The 16,803-nt window shown below is 43.1% G+C and overlaps 1 protein-coding gene across 20 annotated transcripts in view; it reads left to right on the top strand.

Annotated features, from left to right (window-relative positions):
* The window catches only part of SORBS1 (sorbin and SH3 domain containing 1), a 232,478-nt gene that overhangs the window by 172,584 nt on the left and 43,091 nt on the right, over window positions 1-16,803 (top strand). For 10 of the 20 annotated variants that reach the window (XM_047825223.1, XM_047825222.1, XM_047825217.1 and 7 more), the window contains one exon: window positions 11,830-11,879. In XM_047825223.1, coding sequence (XP_047681179.1) covers window positions 11,830-11,879 — 50 coding nt within the window. Of the gene's footprint in view, window positions 1-3,036; window positions 3,121-7,158; window positions 7,225-7,805; window positions 7,908-11,829; window positions 11,880-16,803 lie in introns of all 20 variants that reach the window. The other 10 variants (XM_047825228.1, XM_047825226.1, XM_047825224.1 and 7 more) reach the window with 2 other exon arrangements.

The following is a 16,803-nucleotide window of genomic DNA, read 5'->3' as shown; positions in this document are numbered from 1 at the left end:
TTGTCTTGCGGCCTTGGGATTGGAGGTCTGTTGGTCAAGCCTTGCTTTGTCACAAATGGCCTTTTTCTGGCTTTGTTCCTTTAACTTTCCTCTAAAGTCCCTTAAGAGCTTCAGCTCAATTCAACAAATATATATAGAATAACTTTTATGTGCCAAGCCCTGGCTTAGAGGTTGGGGTCCCTGCCCCCACAGGCATATATTGGGAAGGACAGGAATTAAAATAGTAATTATAGGCACGATATAGATTTGGATGTGTAAAACAAGGGGGTTGACCCAACTTGGTTTCTTCCGGTGTACGGTCACTTTGAGTTTCTTCCTGGCTTTTCAAGTTTGTCATTTACCCCTGTTTTAGCTTGGTATCCCCTGCAAACGTAGAGGGTCTACCTCCTTCTCAGGAACGTGAGACGGGGATGTCCTATACTATAAAGAGCGCTGGACCTAGGAGTTGGAAGGTCTGAGTTCAAATTCTGAGTCTGCCCTAAGGTATCTTGGGGCAAGTCATTTAACTTTCTGGAACCTCAGTGCTTTCATCTGTAAAATGGGAAGTATTATTTGGCCTGCCAACATTACCAAAGCACTGAGTATTGAAATGAGTATTGAGTGGTATTCCATACTCACTGAAGTGTCGAATGAGAGGATGAAGTGTGGTCATGTGTAAAAGAACTATGAACATTATAAAGTGCTATGGAAATGAACGTACCACATTAAGATTGTTTAATTAAAAATTGAAGCTAGGCTCTGGCTCCTTTCCAAGAAGCAATACCATCCTTGAGGAGAATCAGGCATTTTTCTGGCAGGTCATCTGCCTTTTCCAAGGATTTTGCCGAGCTGGGAAAATAGCCCACGGTAGAGAACCAAGCCTGGCGTTGTGGAACCCATCCTGCCTGCCGGTACAGAGCTCACATTCTGCCATCCAAAAGGACGTTTTCTATTTGTCCATTCCATAAGTGGATCCACAGCCGAGTTACAAATGACAAAATCAAACACAGATGTCAGTGCCGTGTGGTATTCCCTCTTTAACTCTCTCTCTGGGCACCTGCTCTGGGCCTAAGCAGTTGACATGCCTCCTGATTCAGTTCTCAGCACCGTGTTAACCTCCGCAGTTAACAACACTCTGCAAGCAACCTTCGGCAATAAAATGGGTTAATTCTTTCAGGACCTAGTACCAGAACATTCGGGCCATTTCCTGAAAGAGCTGGTACATTTTATTTAAAACAACAACAACAAAAACCTAACCTATTCCCAGGGAGCAGTTTATAAATAGTGTTTAAAAATAATAAACATGACATAGGTTTCATGAAACCCCATCCTGGAAGGGTCTACGATGCCCCAGGGTCCGAACGGTCCCTCCTGAATAGTTGTGTCCTTATAGATCTTGTGCCTCATTTCACTGAATACATAAAGAATCCATTTGGAATCCACTATCTTACATCATTTCACAATCCAGTGAGAAGGAATACACCTTCTCCTTCAGGATTTAAGCCCTAAGTCCCTAAAGCCAGTTGGAGGAGGTTTTAATCTGGGTGCAAGAGGACAGACACCATTTCAGTAGACATTTCCCTCTGATCCCAACTAACTTACATTCAACAAATTTCAGTTAAAGAAAAGTTCTCTGCCTTATCTTCCTCCATTTAAAACAGAAGTAGAAATCATGGTAAAAATTCTTCTAAGGATTTTAGAAGAAGGGTCTGGTCAAGATCACAAAGTTTACAGCCATTTCTACAAACTGCAAAAGGCCTGTTAACAGAATGTTAAGAAAAACGTGTCTGAAGGGGCTACTCTGTGAAGCAGTGTCGTCCAATTTCCTTCACGCATCATTGCCCCGAGGGAGTGAAGTTTATTTTATATTGTTTTCAATCTTGGTGCAAAATGTATATTTTATATTTCATATTGTCAGAAAATCATCATATCTCTGTCATTTAGTGACTGCCGAGGTTTTCTGAAACATATATACACATATATGAATTTAATGAAGCCATGAGCCTCTGATGCTTTTGTCTGATGTGAATGTACATCTCCAGTTTATTAAGGGGAAACCTGATTTGCTTGTCAGGCATTCATTTGCCGACTAATTATTTCCAGAAACACAAGTGATGCCACAGAGCAAGGAAAACTTTATAAATATCTGACTCCATATGGAATCCCATGGAATCAAATTATCAATAGTCTGTGTGAACTGCCTCTTAGAGTTATATAAGGTTGAGATATCTAATTTTTGTAACATAACCCAGAAGTTTTTTTCCCCCCCTGCTCTGTTGTCTGTCTCATTCAGCTTTTCCCTCACTTTATTTTTCCCAGTTCTTTAACATTTATCTGTGAAAACACGAAGTGTATTCTGTCTGTATTCATCCCCCATGGATGCTCATTTAAAATGTTTTGACACTTGTGTTCTGTTTTTACCTATATCATCTTTCACTTTACTGTTTATGGGACATGATTTCTCACCTACTCATGTGCCATTAAAGATGCAGTATTAACAAATTGGCTTTTATGAAGTGTTGGTATTTGCATTTCTTTTGAAAACCTTAAGGCAGCTTTGCAAATAAGTACTAAAACTATATACTAGCCAATAAAAATTATTTGCTCTACTCATCTGGCATAGATGGCTAAATGTTTGGCGTGCTCACCAGATTGTTTGCTCCTAACTAACAGCTCTTTGTAAAGAGGAAATAAGGGCTTTCTCTTCTCCCACGATAAAGTTATTGAGGAATATGCTCATATTCCGATCTGTCGTGGAGGTCAGCAGTATGGTGTAAAATTCTCCACCCGTAGTCCATTTGCCTTCTGCCTTAGGGCTGAGAATGATTCACTCACTGCTCTCTACCACCATTTCTCTGTTTTTATAAACCCATCCTCTCCCACCTGTTTTAGCTCCTTGTTTTTGCTGATGTCTGTAAAAATGGATGATTGCTGCTGTTGAATACAGTTGCTATAGATACCCGGAAACCACTGCATCTCTACTGGCCTGTTCCTATGTAATCTTTGCATAATGTTATCCTTCTCTCTCTTCCATTTCCCTATCACCAACCCCTATAGAGTCGGGATATAAGCCCAGAAGAGATAGATTTAAAGAATGAACCTTGGTATAAATTCTTTTCGGAATTGGAGTTTGGGAAACCGGTAAGTTTAATAGCTTCAGTGGTTATAGACACCTTTTTAAATAATGCTGTTGATGCATTGTTGCCGCTAAACAGTCAGATCTATTTGTAAGGAATGCAGGAAGCAGGGAACAGCCATTTCACTTGTCAATAGTGGGACTGTCTATTCTCACTACAACCTGTAAGCTTTTGCCGAGGAAGGACAGTGAGCTCTGGAATTATTTCTTGCCAGAAAATCACAGAGAAACACGACTAAATCATTGCTCAGGACCCCCCACCACTAGCAACAAATATCACACGCCTTGTGGACAGCATTATTTCAGCCACTGGTTTGATTACTTAACCAAAGTCTTTATGGCAAACTGAAGATAAGCAGGAAAATGCATTACACACTGGGAAGACCAGCATTGTCACTGCTTTAAAAAGAAAAAAAATTTTTTTAAGTACATGTGCAAGGGAAGTGCCCAAAAGGGCCTTTGTGTGTAGATGTGATCCACAAATACATCCCTGTTATAGGTGACTCAGGGAATGATCTACAAGTTAGGGTAATATTTCCCAAAATTTGAAATGGGAGTTAGGCTCAGCAGTAAATGTGCTAGAGTTCCTAATGTTTTGCAGCTTCCCTGTGATGTCTCTGAGTTGGCCTTGGTGCAAACTGATTTTTGGCACTGACAGGAGGATTTTCTTAGCCCTGCACCCAGCGGGGTATCAAACAGAAGGGAGAATTGAGTCATTTTTCCACTGGAGATGGCTAGAAACTGACCCTAAACCTCCAGTTACTTTAAAGTCTTACTACAGCTGCAAAAAGAATTTATGGGTGGAGGAATTAAGTGTATATATATATAAAAAAACCATTTTGTCAGATGCTTGTATGAAACTTTAAACATTGAAGCCAGCACTGGAATCACTGGGGCTTAGAATGATAGTTTTATTTGCAGACAGGAATTTATAGCTCAATGAAATGTTACATTCCATGGTGTACATTTTTCATTAAGATGAAGCCAAAGACAGATGTAGCGGCTGCTGTGGAACTGCTAATTTGATTCAGCGATGCTGAGCTTTGTTAGGAAGTTGAGGCACCTTCTGAGTTAGGAGCGCCTGACTTACAAACATCCTGCTGGTGGGAACAAGTTTCCTTCCTGCTCACCCTGTCCTGGATGCCTCTTAGCGGCTCAACTGTCCTGAGTGAACAGCGCCACCTAGTGCAGTATAGAGGGATGTGTCTAACCTGGAGTCTGCACCCTCTTCTCTCCCTAGCTGTGGTGCACGCCTCATTTCTCCTTTCTCTCCCTTTTTCCTTTGCTGTTCACCATTCAGACTTCACTGAAGTCCACCTCAGGCAACCTTCTCCACCCTCAAAAATTTAACCGTATCTTAACCCTTTTCTTTTTCTTAAAACTTGTTCAAACATCTCACACGAAAAGCTACTTCTGAATCGTGTGGTCCCTTCCCCCTCTGCCAAAGGCAAAAAAAAAAAAAAAAAAAAAAAAAAAGACCATGATTGGTATATGTAATAACAATGCCATACCTTCATCAGGGTAAGCAAAAGCTATTAGCTTTAAATTCTGTGTAATGGAGAGTCCATGTCATAGATTTTGGAAGCTCCTCTCAGAATTCACAAATTGCTAGCCATTTCTCATTTGCCAAATAACTAAATTAGTTTTATCTGAAATGTTAACTTTTAGGGAAAGGTGCGAAACAATTTTTATCATGTGATTGGTTTGTTTTACTGAATCTGTAATTGCAAATAATTCTGTTTTTGTTAGCAAAGGGCAGTATTTGAGTCCCAGCATACATTAAATAGGCTCTGTGAATAGCTTGGTAGACTAACACTGTTTCTGCTGGAAAGTGTGGTCTGAGAATCACACAACCAATCCAAATAAATGTTGAGGACACGGTCCATTTGTGTAGTGAGACCTTCCTAGAATTTGTATTGCTACTGTTGTTCTAGGTGCCTCTTAATTATTTAAAGACTTAGTGATCCTTTTTGAAAATGTCATTTCCTCTGAAGCCATGATGTTCCTTGCACAGACCTTAGAGCCCTTCTAAAATGGGACTTTTTGTGTGGGTTTTTTAAAGTAATAAAAGATAATACTGTTGAAGACTTGCCAAAATAACTTAATGCCCATATCCTGAGGAACAGTTTTGAGACGAGTGGCTCCTTATGATCTAGAAAGAAGCATCTGAAGGGTGGGCTTGTCATCCAGTGGAACCAACTTGATGACTGGCTCTTGCTCCAAGTTTGGGAAGAAGGTGTTGTTGGGGGAGAAATTTTTTCTTCAGTCCTACCTTAATTGCTCTAGGCTATAATAAGGGCTATAAATAAAAGTGGTGTAAATCATGGAAATTGTTTCAGCAGGTTTTTCAGTCATTCAGAAGCAGCATGAAATTAAAACTCTTACCAAATAATATGAATCATCATTTCTATTTTTTTTTTCCATACCAACTCCGGACCCACTTCCCCTGAGTGAAAAGCCTGCCAGAACTTGGACACTAGACATTGACCCTGAACTCGTTTCTTCCTCAACTCTTGCACTTAAAGCCAGCTACCCGGATGAGCTGAAATCTTAGCAAGATGCTGGCTTGTAGTACCTTTTAGCTCGGATATGTTGTTGTAGAATATCAAATAATTCAAGATGGCAGGCACCCTTTTTGTGAGACTTTTGAAACCAATTTAATTTGTAAGCACTGCATTAACATTTTGCAGTTATGAAAGAAATGACTAGGTAAGATCTAAGTGACTTTAAAAAGTTTACTTCTCCAGGTGAACAGTCCAAGTGTATTAAGTGCTTAAAGATGAATGGTAATTTTTAATAGCACTTACTTTACACATTGCAGAGTATATACATGCACAGAGATTGCATTATTGACCTATTAGCTGTCAGTGATGAAAGCACCTTGGATTCAGATTGCTTTTCATTTGCAGGTTCATTACTAACAGTCTGGATGTTAGTTCTCCCCTCCCGCCCCCCGCAATTTCTGCAGGAATCAACGTGATTTCTAGAAGTAAGCTGAAGGCAAAATGTCACAAAGTAAACCAATTTGCATGCTTCCACATAGTTGTAATATTTGCTCAAAATTCCAGGAGCTATTAATGATCTCCTCTGTTCAGGAGTCATTGTATAAGACATCTCAGGTCTAAATAGGCAAAACAAGGTCTACTTGGTGGGGGAGAGGTTCCACAGTTACAAGTGGCTTGTAACTTCCAGATGTCCTACCCTCTGAACCCCTCCTTCATTAAACTTACAGTTCTCTTGGCAGAGTTCTGTTTTAGGAATGCAGCTCTAATTCTAACTTGAAGAGTTAAAGGAGAAAATGAAAATAACCCTATAGTCTGCTGTTCAAATTCAAGTTATGGACTGTTCTGTAAGGCTGATGAAAGGCATGGCTGTGCTACCAGCAATGTTATCAAAGTCTAGTTAAGCTTTAAAAGGAGATTTTAAGTGTTGTCCACTGGAATTATCTAGTTACACAGTGCATTATAGAACACCCATTTTGTACATGGATTTGTACACAAACCACAGAAAGCACATTTGGTTCAATTTACCCTCCCCTGGCCAAATCTCCAAATTCACAACACTTATTAAGGTATAATGAATTCTACCGTGGAGAAGACTGCTTCAAAAACATAGAATCTCAGTGTCCATCTTAATTTGAAAACAATAGTGAGGATGTATGTCAGCCGTCTCAACTAAAAAAGAAAAAAAAAGAATGGTGAGGAATTTCAGAGTTTTGATTTTCGTTCAAATTGGTGTTAATGCTTTTTTTTCTTCTGTTTTCTTTTTTTATGTTTTCAATGTTTAGAATCCAACAATGATTTACTCTTGAGATGTAGACCTAGAAAAAAATTCCCAGTTAATGTTTCCAGCTCCTAAATCCTGCAGAACCCTTCCCTGGGCGGCCCCCTCAGGAGGCAGAGTGCCTGCTCCCTGTGTTTTGAGTTCACTTCTCTGTGTTGATGCAGTTCTCCTAGTGTGCCCCTCTTCGTTTGAGCTGGTCTCCATGTTTGTCTTTATGTCTTTATGCTCATTTCTTCATTTCCTCCTCTGCTTCCCGTCAGCCTCCCAAAAAGATATGGGATTATACTCCTGGAGACTGCTCTATCCTTCCTAGAGAGGATAGAAAGGTAATTCTGCTGTGCCTCCTCCGTGGGCTGTGTGTGTGTTCTCTAGCCTGGTTAGTGTGAGTGTGTTGTGGGGTTTTTGGTTGTTGTTGTTTTGTTTTGTTTTAATTATTATTATTTTCTCAAATCACTTTTTTTTAACTTGATAACTTTTTTGTTTTTTTGGCTTGGTGATAAAACTATTTAACAAAGTCTGTAAGACGTCTACTAATGTTTAGAGGTTTATAAAGCAATGCCTTAGTCTCCTGACATATCCTGCTTGTCACAGTCACTAGACTCTGAAAACAGCAAAAATAGGTCTTTCGCAAAAGGTAGGTTTTTGTGGTATTTGTAGTTCTCTCTAGCGAGTAGAATAGCCTTTTGGAGCTCTGATGACTTGAGGATTTATATTTTCTCTGCCTAATGTTGCATTCTGTTTTCACGTCTGCACCTGATTTCTAGTGAGCTCTTGTGTTCAGTCATGCCATCTTTGCCTTATTAAAGTATAGCACTAAACCAGCTCATTTTTCAAACTTAACCTTCCATTCTTTCTGCCTCTCCTCTAAACTAAAACATGCTTTCCCATCTTTTCTTTCTCAAACCAGACTAATCTAGAAACAGATCTCAACCTCTGCCCAGCAGAGTTAGAGGCAGATTTAGAAAACACGGAGACGCTTAATAAAGCACCCGGGGCAAACTTGTCACAGGTATTTCCTAGTTTTTCTCACGCTGTCGGTTCCTCTTCCAGCTTGGTTTTGTTTTCTCCTCTGCTCTCTGGTTTCGATACAGGCAAGGCAATGAGTGGTAATGCTGCTTCTTTTTAAGCTGCATGGCTTTCTGACTCCTGTTTTCCTCTCCCACCAACCTAATTTTTGCCTGGATTTCTTTTGAGCTTGGCATCTTCCTTAAAGGAGACTTTTCAAATATACACAGGGTGGCTGGTGATTTAAATGACCCCACCCCCTTATCATTCTCTTTCTGTGCTCTCAGAAGGTGACCCTTTCCTTCCCTTGCCTCCATATACCTTCTCCAGATTTTCAGGGAGCCATTTTTGGGGGGCGCTTTCCTTGTTTTTTTGCAGCCTTGGGAGATGCCAACCTCAGAGATCATTTTCAAAAACACAGTGGCAGTGATTTGAGTGCCTCTTACGTGCCTGGCACCATCAGAGCGGTCCTGTTTGTCATTTGGAAGGTTAGAAAGTTCTCCATGAAAAAATGCACTCCAGAGGCCAGACAGCCTGGCCACAAACAAGCATCTGAAACTCAACCTGCATGGATATTTTTAAAGAGGGCTATGTCAAAATGTGGTTTATTAAAGGATATGTCAGAGAGAGAGAGAGAGAGAGAGAGTCCAAGGTAAATGGGTTGCCAAGGGAAGAAACATACCAACTATTTGGACAACCACCCCCAGGGCTCCCTGACAAAATAACAAAGACTGTTACAAGGAAAGGGTATCTTTACAGAAAATAAAGAAGGAATGCAGTCACTGCTGGAGAGGCCAGAAAGGTCCACAGACCATGGCAGGAAAAGTGGGAAATGCTGTGGGTTGTGTTCTGTTTAAGCAGAACTAAGACAAGGAGGGTCTTGAGAGACTTGGGTTATGAAGTCTTGTGAGTGCCGGACCCTAAGCCAGGGAAGGAGTAGGGAGCCCACAGGATTATGGCAGCAGCCAAGGCAGGCTGAAATAAGGTCAGAAACTGAAGAACTGAAAGCAGATCAGGAGAGCTGGGGTTCAGGAATCCAGAATCACAAAAGGGTGAGTGCACCCAGGCCCCTCTTCAGAACTTGGGTGAGGCACAAAGGTGAGCCACAGTGCACACAATCAAGGCAGATATATCATGGAGCAGGGAGAAGGGGGTGGGGGGTTTCCAGCCAGGGTGGAGACTGGAACCGGTTGTAGCCTCTGTGGGATGGAAGGTCTGAGCTAGTTTGAGAGTGAGAACCTCAGGTAAGTCCTAGAGTGCTCTGGGGTGGGATGGGAGCATGAAGATTCCAGGTCCTAAAACAAATCAGGGGTCACTTTTCAAAATAGTCTAATAAGAGCGGTTCTATTATACATACAAGGAGGCAAGGCAGCTGGAGAATTACTGAACTCGCTGAGGCCTTCCTGAAGTTAGACGGCTTCCAGTACATGGACCACTACCCAGGCAAGGTGGGCACAGAGAAGGGTCTGATGTGTGAACTTTGCCTTCAGAAACATGACAGCTTAGTCCCACTCATGCATAAGGCTCTCGAATAATGCACAGCAGTGCCTGCGAAGAGCTAAAAGAACGGTATGGGCTCTGAGTGCCAGGAGAAACTGACCTTGTGGAAGACTTCCCCAAGGAGTTAGCCGGGATCTTAAAGGATGGGTGCAACCTAGGTACATGGTAGAAATAAGGGGCATCCATGTGAGGCATGGTCAAGAGCACAAAAGTGAACACATTTAGCATGTATGCAGGGAATAAAGTAGAAAATTCAGCTGTAATGGAAAACTCAGTAGTAGTGGAAGGTAGGTATGGGAAAAAGGGTTGACCCTGGATTACAGAGGCTCAGAAAATATGGCTAAGGGGGGATGATTTTGTCTACAGACCAATGTTGTGATTCTGGAATTGTTTTTGGAAAGTCTGTGTCCTCACTCTAGAGAGGTGAAGTTGAAGGGAGAACCCCCAGTTGGAGGTGCAGAAGGCATGGAGGCTACTGCAGAGGTCCCAGCATGGAAGGGTGAGGGCCCCCACTCCAGCACCAGCATGAAGGGAGGCGAGGGGTGGATGTGACAGCACTCACAGAGGAAGTTGCAACAGGACATTTTAACTGGTGTGTAGAACAAAGAATTGGGGGATGGATGGGGACAGAGGCAACTCTAGGGTTTTGGCTAGGAAGCCAGAGGGGTGAGGACCTTCATACATCACATAAGATTGATGGGGAGAAAATCAGCACAGTGGTAAGATGGAGTTAGTTTTACGTGATTTATTTTTGAAGCATTGGTTGGGTATCATGTAGGGAATATCCAGTAGGCAGCTGGAAATCTAAGACGAGGTGTCCTAAAAGAGGCAGGGGCTTATAAAGTCAATTGGAGCCACCTGAAGAGAGTGAAGCGCCACCTGGGCGAAGCTCTGGGAGCAGATGAAAGATGGAAGGAGACTCATGTGAATGGAAAGGATGAGAGAACAACAGCTACCCCTGGGATGTTGGATGACATGGAACAGGAGAAGAAGGGGAGAGTCAGAGAGTGAACAGTTCAGAGAAGTTGAAGAAAGTACAACTACCCAGTGCTCCAGAGAGGTCAGCAAAAGAAGACTGAGGAAAAGTCAATGGACTTGATAAACTGGAGGTTTCTAAAAAAATCTTGGGAGGTTGCTGGGTGAGTAGTTGCTGGGAGCCAGAGTAGAGAAGAATCTGGGGGTCCCCCAGGGGTACAGCACTGATTGAAAATATGCGATTGTGGAAGGAAGGAAGGAAGATGTTCCCAGAGGGCTCCACAAAGTCACGCAAAAGTTTTTCCAAGATGGAGACCAGGGCATCATCCTCAAAGTGGATGAACACCCAGAATGGGACAGGTGCCAAGGTGGGAGATGGGCAGGAGGGCTGGAAGGATGAACATGGAGGTAAGAGCCGTACCTTCTCTGAGGAGTAAGGACGGGCAGCTGGGGTGGGGGAGGGCAGTGTTCTCATCCTGGGGCAGAGGTGTCCTCCCAAGTGAAAGGACCCAGCAGGTGAGGGTGGGTGTTCGGCAGGCAGAGGACCAGGCAGGTGAGCCCTGATGGAGGTTGCTTCCTGTCCAGTCTTCTCCTCCCTCTTGGTCACTCTTCCCTTTCTTTATCCTGGTGTTTCTCTCCTTCCCTCCAGATAGGGTATTTCCCTTGAAATAATCACCATTGGGGTTAGGAGTATCTTTAAAAGTTAACTTTTTCATCAATTTATTCAACTATCACATTATTTTTAAAAAATAAATTGAGCCCTTTGCCTTTTTTCCTCCAAGACAACAGAAACCCTCAACTATGTAATTATGTTGCCTTTTCTCTGCATGTAGCTCTTGGTTGTTTTCTTTCTATTGGGTAGTGGCCTGTAATTTTATAAAATGCTCCCCCACTCAGACTGAAGTGGTCATTCATGGGTTTTGTGAAACTGTATTTCTCCCCCATTTCCACATTCTAAACCTGCAGTGGTGAACAAATGATCTAAATACAGTGTGGTCTTTTCAAATGCATTTTTGTACTTTCTGTACCTAAGATGTCAGGTGATCCTCTCTCTGGATGTGGCATTGGGTGCATGAAGGAGTCTCTCTCAGGTGGGCTTGGCCAGGGGCTCTGAGGGCTGGGGATAAGCCGGTGAAGGCTGTGTTGTCCTCGTCACTAATGCATGCTGGCCAAACAGTGGGCTATCTGCTCTGCGGATCTATATTTAAGCATAAGCCAGGGGGCCATCTTCCAGCGCACACAGAGAGCGAGAGTGCCCGCTGGCCCAGAAAGCTTCCAGCACCTAGACCTTTCTGGCCAAGCTCCCCATCTCCCAAAGGTCCTTGGTTGGCTACATTGGGAAAGGAAAGGGGCTGCTCTCTTTCCCCTTGGCTTGGAGTATCTGAGGTAAAATAAATGATCTACATTCTTTTCTTTCTTTCTTTTTTTTTTTTTTTTTTTGACCTTTACAGAGCTCGACGGTCAGCCCCACTCCAGAAATTTCTTCAGAGCTTCCTGGATAGTAAGTTGCCACCATTTACATGGCTTACTGTATTAATGTCAGAAATGGGAAGAGGCTATGTTTTGGACCCAGGTGTTTTGTTGGCATCAGTCTAGTGGCTTTGGTGATAAGCAGCAATTTGATAATGTTCTTCAAATTATTTTTCTGTTTTCTCTTCCTCTTCTAAATTAATTTTGTGATGACTTGTAGTATTTTTGTAACCTTTTTCCTATATGGGCATCTTTGCCTTTAGGGTGTGAGTCTGTCTGAGTTTGGAATCAAAGTTCACTCATTTGCTGGTTGTTGGTTGGGGTGTGTGACTGAGACGGTCCACACTGGATATAAAGGGGAAGGGGCGGGGAGTTGGGTCCTCAGGCAGCATCTCTCACGGGGAAAGGTAGAGCCAAGAGGGGGCTAACTTGCGAGATGTGGATTTATTTCCTCATACCAGTCCAGATTCTGCCTGGGTGATGCGTGCACACCCCACTCCACGGAGTAACCGCCAGTCTCCTTTCCGCCTCTCTAGACCATCCTGAACCCTGTGCCAGATTACTTGCCACACGGCTGACATGTTCCAGTGCCATCCCCTACCCCTCACCTACACGGCACATGGCAAGCACTGAGCTGGTACAAATCGGCCCGGAGCCTCCCTGTCCCCAATGTTGACACCTCTTAGGGCCCTTGTTCTGTTGCTGAATACCTGAATCATGCTCTTGTGTTAAGAACACAAGATAATTTATCTGTTGATAAATTATCAGCTCCCTGAGGGCAAGGACCGCATCTCCGTAGTACCTGATGCACCCAGTGCATTTGGGAGCTTGTGGTGGGAGCTGCTTCTCGTCGCCATCGTATCCACATCTCATTCTTTGAAATATGATGAGAAAAGGCACAACTGGTACCTGTTCCATTGGCATCAGGTAAACCCCACAGTGAGCAAAGTTCACCTCTTCAAATAGAAGCCTGGCTTAATCTGAAAGCTGAGTCCATGGAATTTCTGGCATATGTTGTGGTCACTTGGGAATGAATGTCCTACCTCCCTTGCCAAAGAAGGCATGCTACAAGAGTAGTTTCATTTGAAAATCAATCAGCTGGGCTTAGGGTATTTCAGTGGAAAATTGGGAAAAAATCTTAATTCTTTTAGTATAGTCACCAAATCTCTGGCTAGATCCATTCTGTTCATTTTTTCCCTATAAATACGGGTTAATGATTATGATTAAATTTACCCCAGAGCGTAAGAAATTGAGAAGCTACATTAGGACAGCAGCTAGAAGGGAAGTTACCTGATAGCAGGTAACTATCAGAGCTCAGATATGGTGTCGGGACCCCCTTCCTGAGCTCCCTCCACTCGGGGCTCTGAGGCTCACTATCATTAAGGAGCTAGTTGGGCTGTGCCTTCGGCTGTAAGGATGACAAGTCCCAGGCTGTCTAGGTCCCCAGAGATGTTCTTTCAGAGGTGACATCCACCAGATGACCTTAGGCTACCTGCAGGTAAAGGGCGTCTTCGAGGCCACAGCTCCCTGCAAACTCTCCTTGGTCCCTGGGGCCACCTATTTGTCCCCTTGACAGTCTTGACACAGCCCAGTGATTGCTGGGCTGATTGCTCCAGATCTCTCCCTGCCCCTACTGTTTTCAGGATTGCCCAGTGTTAACCCTTCTGCCTGGACTCCCCCCCCCAAACCTCCTTTCCTTTCCCCATCTCCCCAGAGTACACGGCACAGAAGAGGCTGCTTCTGGTGGCCGGGTGAATAAATTGTCAATGTGCCTTAGTTAATGGGTGAATTCTTACTGGATCTAACGCACGATGTTTAGTGTTAAAATAAGAGCATAAGATACAGTCCCTTAGTAGTTTGTGGGCAAAACACATACCCAGAAGGATGTTGGTAGCTGAAAAGGCAAAGTGGCAAATGAATGAAGGAGGTTAAAGGATTAAAAGTATTCAGGTTTGGGCCCCCTAGGGTACAATCAATCAATATAATAACTTAATAAAATAAATCGTAAGTAAAAGTTTTCAGAAGAAAAAGCAGTGCCCACAGGCTGTCAAAAGTTAGGAGCACAGGTCTGGAATGAAATAATTTTAGTGACTTAATTGAACATGTACTATGAGCCAGGCTGTATGGTTAACATCTTATGTACATTCCCTCACTTAGTCCTTTCACCATTTCAGGGTCAAGTGTTATTTTTGATGCCCATTTTATAGGCGAGGAAACAAGCACATAAGGCCATGTGATGCCCACAATTCCACAGCTGGTACCTGGCCGAGCTATAGCCAGAAGAGGAATAATGAAGTTCTAGGAGAGTGGATGATGTTGGCCGTAAACTCTCATCTGCACCGTACTGACTCAGAACTGGGCAGTAAATTCACAGAAAGCAAGCTACAATTGACTGGTTCTGAGGGATTAAAAAAACAATGTAGGCAACTATTTGTAATACTGTGTTAGCAGGATTGAAGAGGGCTAACGCAACTGCTTAAAAGAGCACATCGCTTTCAGACGTTCTGAGTGTTTGTGTACCTAAAGAAATTTGCTGTGTTCATTTATCAAGCACTCTTATTTATGTCACTGAGATAGGTCTCCAAAGACCTCTGTTTCAGCCATAGTCTGGCTCTCATGAACTACTTGGCAGGAATACGTGAGTTTTATCTTCCTGCTATCCTACCAGTTGGGGATTTTTCAATAAGTCAGGCTAGGTTTCCTTCCAGTTTGTTTCAAATGAGTAAGGTTTTTCTGTATTTGGAATTGGTGGGGAGCCAGCCTCAGCACACTGCCTGACACTCAGGGAAGTGCACAGCAAATGTTTGCTGAATCAATGAATGTGCCTGGGAGTCTTTATTAACTAGCATCCAACTTGCTCAGCACTGAGGCCAGCAACTTTTGCAGACTGAATCTGGCCCCTCTGACTGGATAGTTGGGAAGGACATGTTGAAAGAAACATTGGCAAGACTTGACTTAACCCCAAAGACTGAAGGAGGAGTCACAGGACAGCCCAGGTTCAAAAACATTGGGATTAAAAAAAAAAATTCTAGATTGATAGATAGATAGAATGAGTCACTAGAGAAGTGATGATGTTGTTTTAAATCTACGTTCTTATCATATCTTGGACAGTTTAGAATTCTATTAATTAACATGACTACATATCACAGTGTTAAAAGAATGTGCATACAGACAGGAAGAAATTCACCCATAGCCCCAATATCCCAGTATAACTACCAGTCCTTACTTTCAAAAAATATATATATATTTGTTTGTTTTATTTTATTTTTGAGGGTGGGGAGGGGCAGAGAGAGAGGGAGACACAGAATCTGAAGCAGGCTCCAGGCTCTGAGCTGTCAGCATAGAGGCCAACATGGGGCTCGAACCCATGAACCATGAGATCATGACCCGAGACGAAGTCAGATGCCTAAACCAACTGAGCCACCCAGTCACCCCCAAAAATATATTTTTTATGCTTGCAATCACAATGTCCAATTTTGTATTTTATTTCCCTAGAGTTATCAGATCTTAAGTCAGCCCTGACTTAAGATCTGATGATTTTCATCATTGTCATTTCTCTTTTTACTTGAGAGAGAGAGAGAGAGAGAGAGAGACAGCGCTCACATGCGCACACAAGTGGGGTGCGCGCACGAGCGGGGAGGGGCAGAGAGAGACACAGAATCACAAGCAGGCTGCGGGCTCTGAACTGGCAGCACAGAGCTTGATACAGGGCTTGAACCCACAAACTGTGAGATCATGACCTGAGCCAAAGTTGGATGCTCAACTGACTGAGCCACCCAGGCGCCCCTCATCGTTGACATGGATTAGCACTAATTCTTTAGCACTAATTCATTTTTTGCTTAACTAAAGAGGCTTTCTCTATTTGGCCAGCAAGTGGCACTCAAGAGCATGCTGCTTTTTCCTCAGAAAACACTTTCTTTTAACCTAAGATCAAAACACAAATTTTCACCTGAAGAACTATATGAAACTCTCCTGGGCCTTGAAAATGTTTCAGAAATCTGCATGTAAGCATTTAATTTTATAGAATCATTTACTCCACTGGTATTTATTGAAAAGCAGTGCTAGGCACTGGGCATGCAAAGATTAGTAAGATGAACTGCCTGCCCTCAAGGGGCTCAGAGTGTGATGGGGACACAGGCTGGTAAATCACAATTAGAATCTGGTGTGGTAAACGCAGTGCTGGGACCCAGAAAGAGTAACAACCACATGCTGTAAATATAAAAGGTAATTTTTTTCATGCAGTACAAAGGCTAAAGATTTTCTAGACTTCCTCCTCCAAAGCCACAGTTAAAAAGTTGCTTTTTTTTTTTTCTTGCTAAAAACAACAAATGGTTCTGAACAGTGAATTCCATGAGGCTGGAATTTGTCGCCTGTTTTGTTCCCTGTTGAAGCTCCACCTGGAAGAGTGATTCACACTTAATAGATGCTCAAGAAATACTTGAGTGTATAAAATGAGCAGTGGAATGAACTACCGAGAGCTTTTCTAGAAATATCATTGACAGTGATCTGCAGAGATGACTGGAGGGGGTCAGGGCGGAAGAGGCAGAAGTGGTGGTGGTGAGGCGGTGGCCAGGGAGGTCAAGGGAAGGGACTGAAGTGAGCTGTGTAGGACAGGGAGGAAGCAGGACTTGGTAACTTGTTAGATTTGGGGAGCAAGGAGAGGGAGAAAGGGGTTGATTCCCTGGGCTTTTTGACTTGGGCAATAAGAGACAGAAGAACAAAGCCGGGCTTGGTTTGGAGCATGTAGGGGTTAAGATGCCTGAGGAACACCCAGGTGGAACTCTCCAGAAGGCAGTTCAATGTATGTGTCTGGAGCTCAGAAGAAAGGTCTATATGGTAACAGGTTTGACGGTGGATTTCTTGGACAGTCTTACCATACTTAACAGTTTTACAGGTGAAAGAACTTGAGAAACAGCTTGCTTCCCAGCAGGTTAGCCTTAGCTGCCGCACATTGC

Source organism: Prionailurus viverrinus, chromosome D2, assembly GCF_022837055.1.
Source record: "Prionailurus viverrinus isolate Anna chromosome D2, UM_Priviv_1.0, whole genome shotgun sequence".
Lineage (NCBI taxonomy): Eukaryota > Metazoa > Chordata > Mammalia > Carnivora > Felidae > Prionailurus > Prionailurus viverrinus.
The sequence above is the reverse complement of the archived record's forward strand: the minus strand, read 5'-3'. Positions and strand labels throughout refer to the sequence as shown.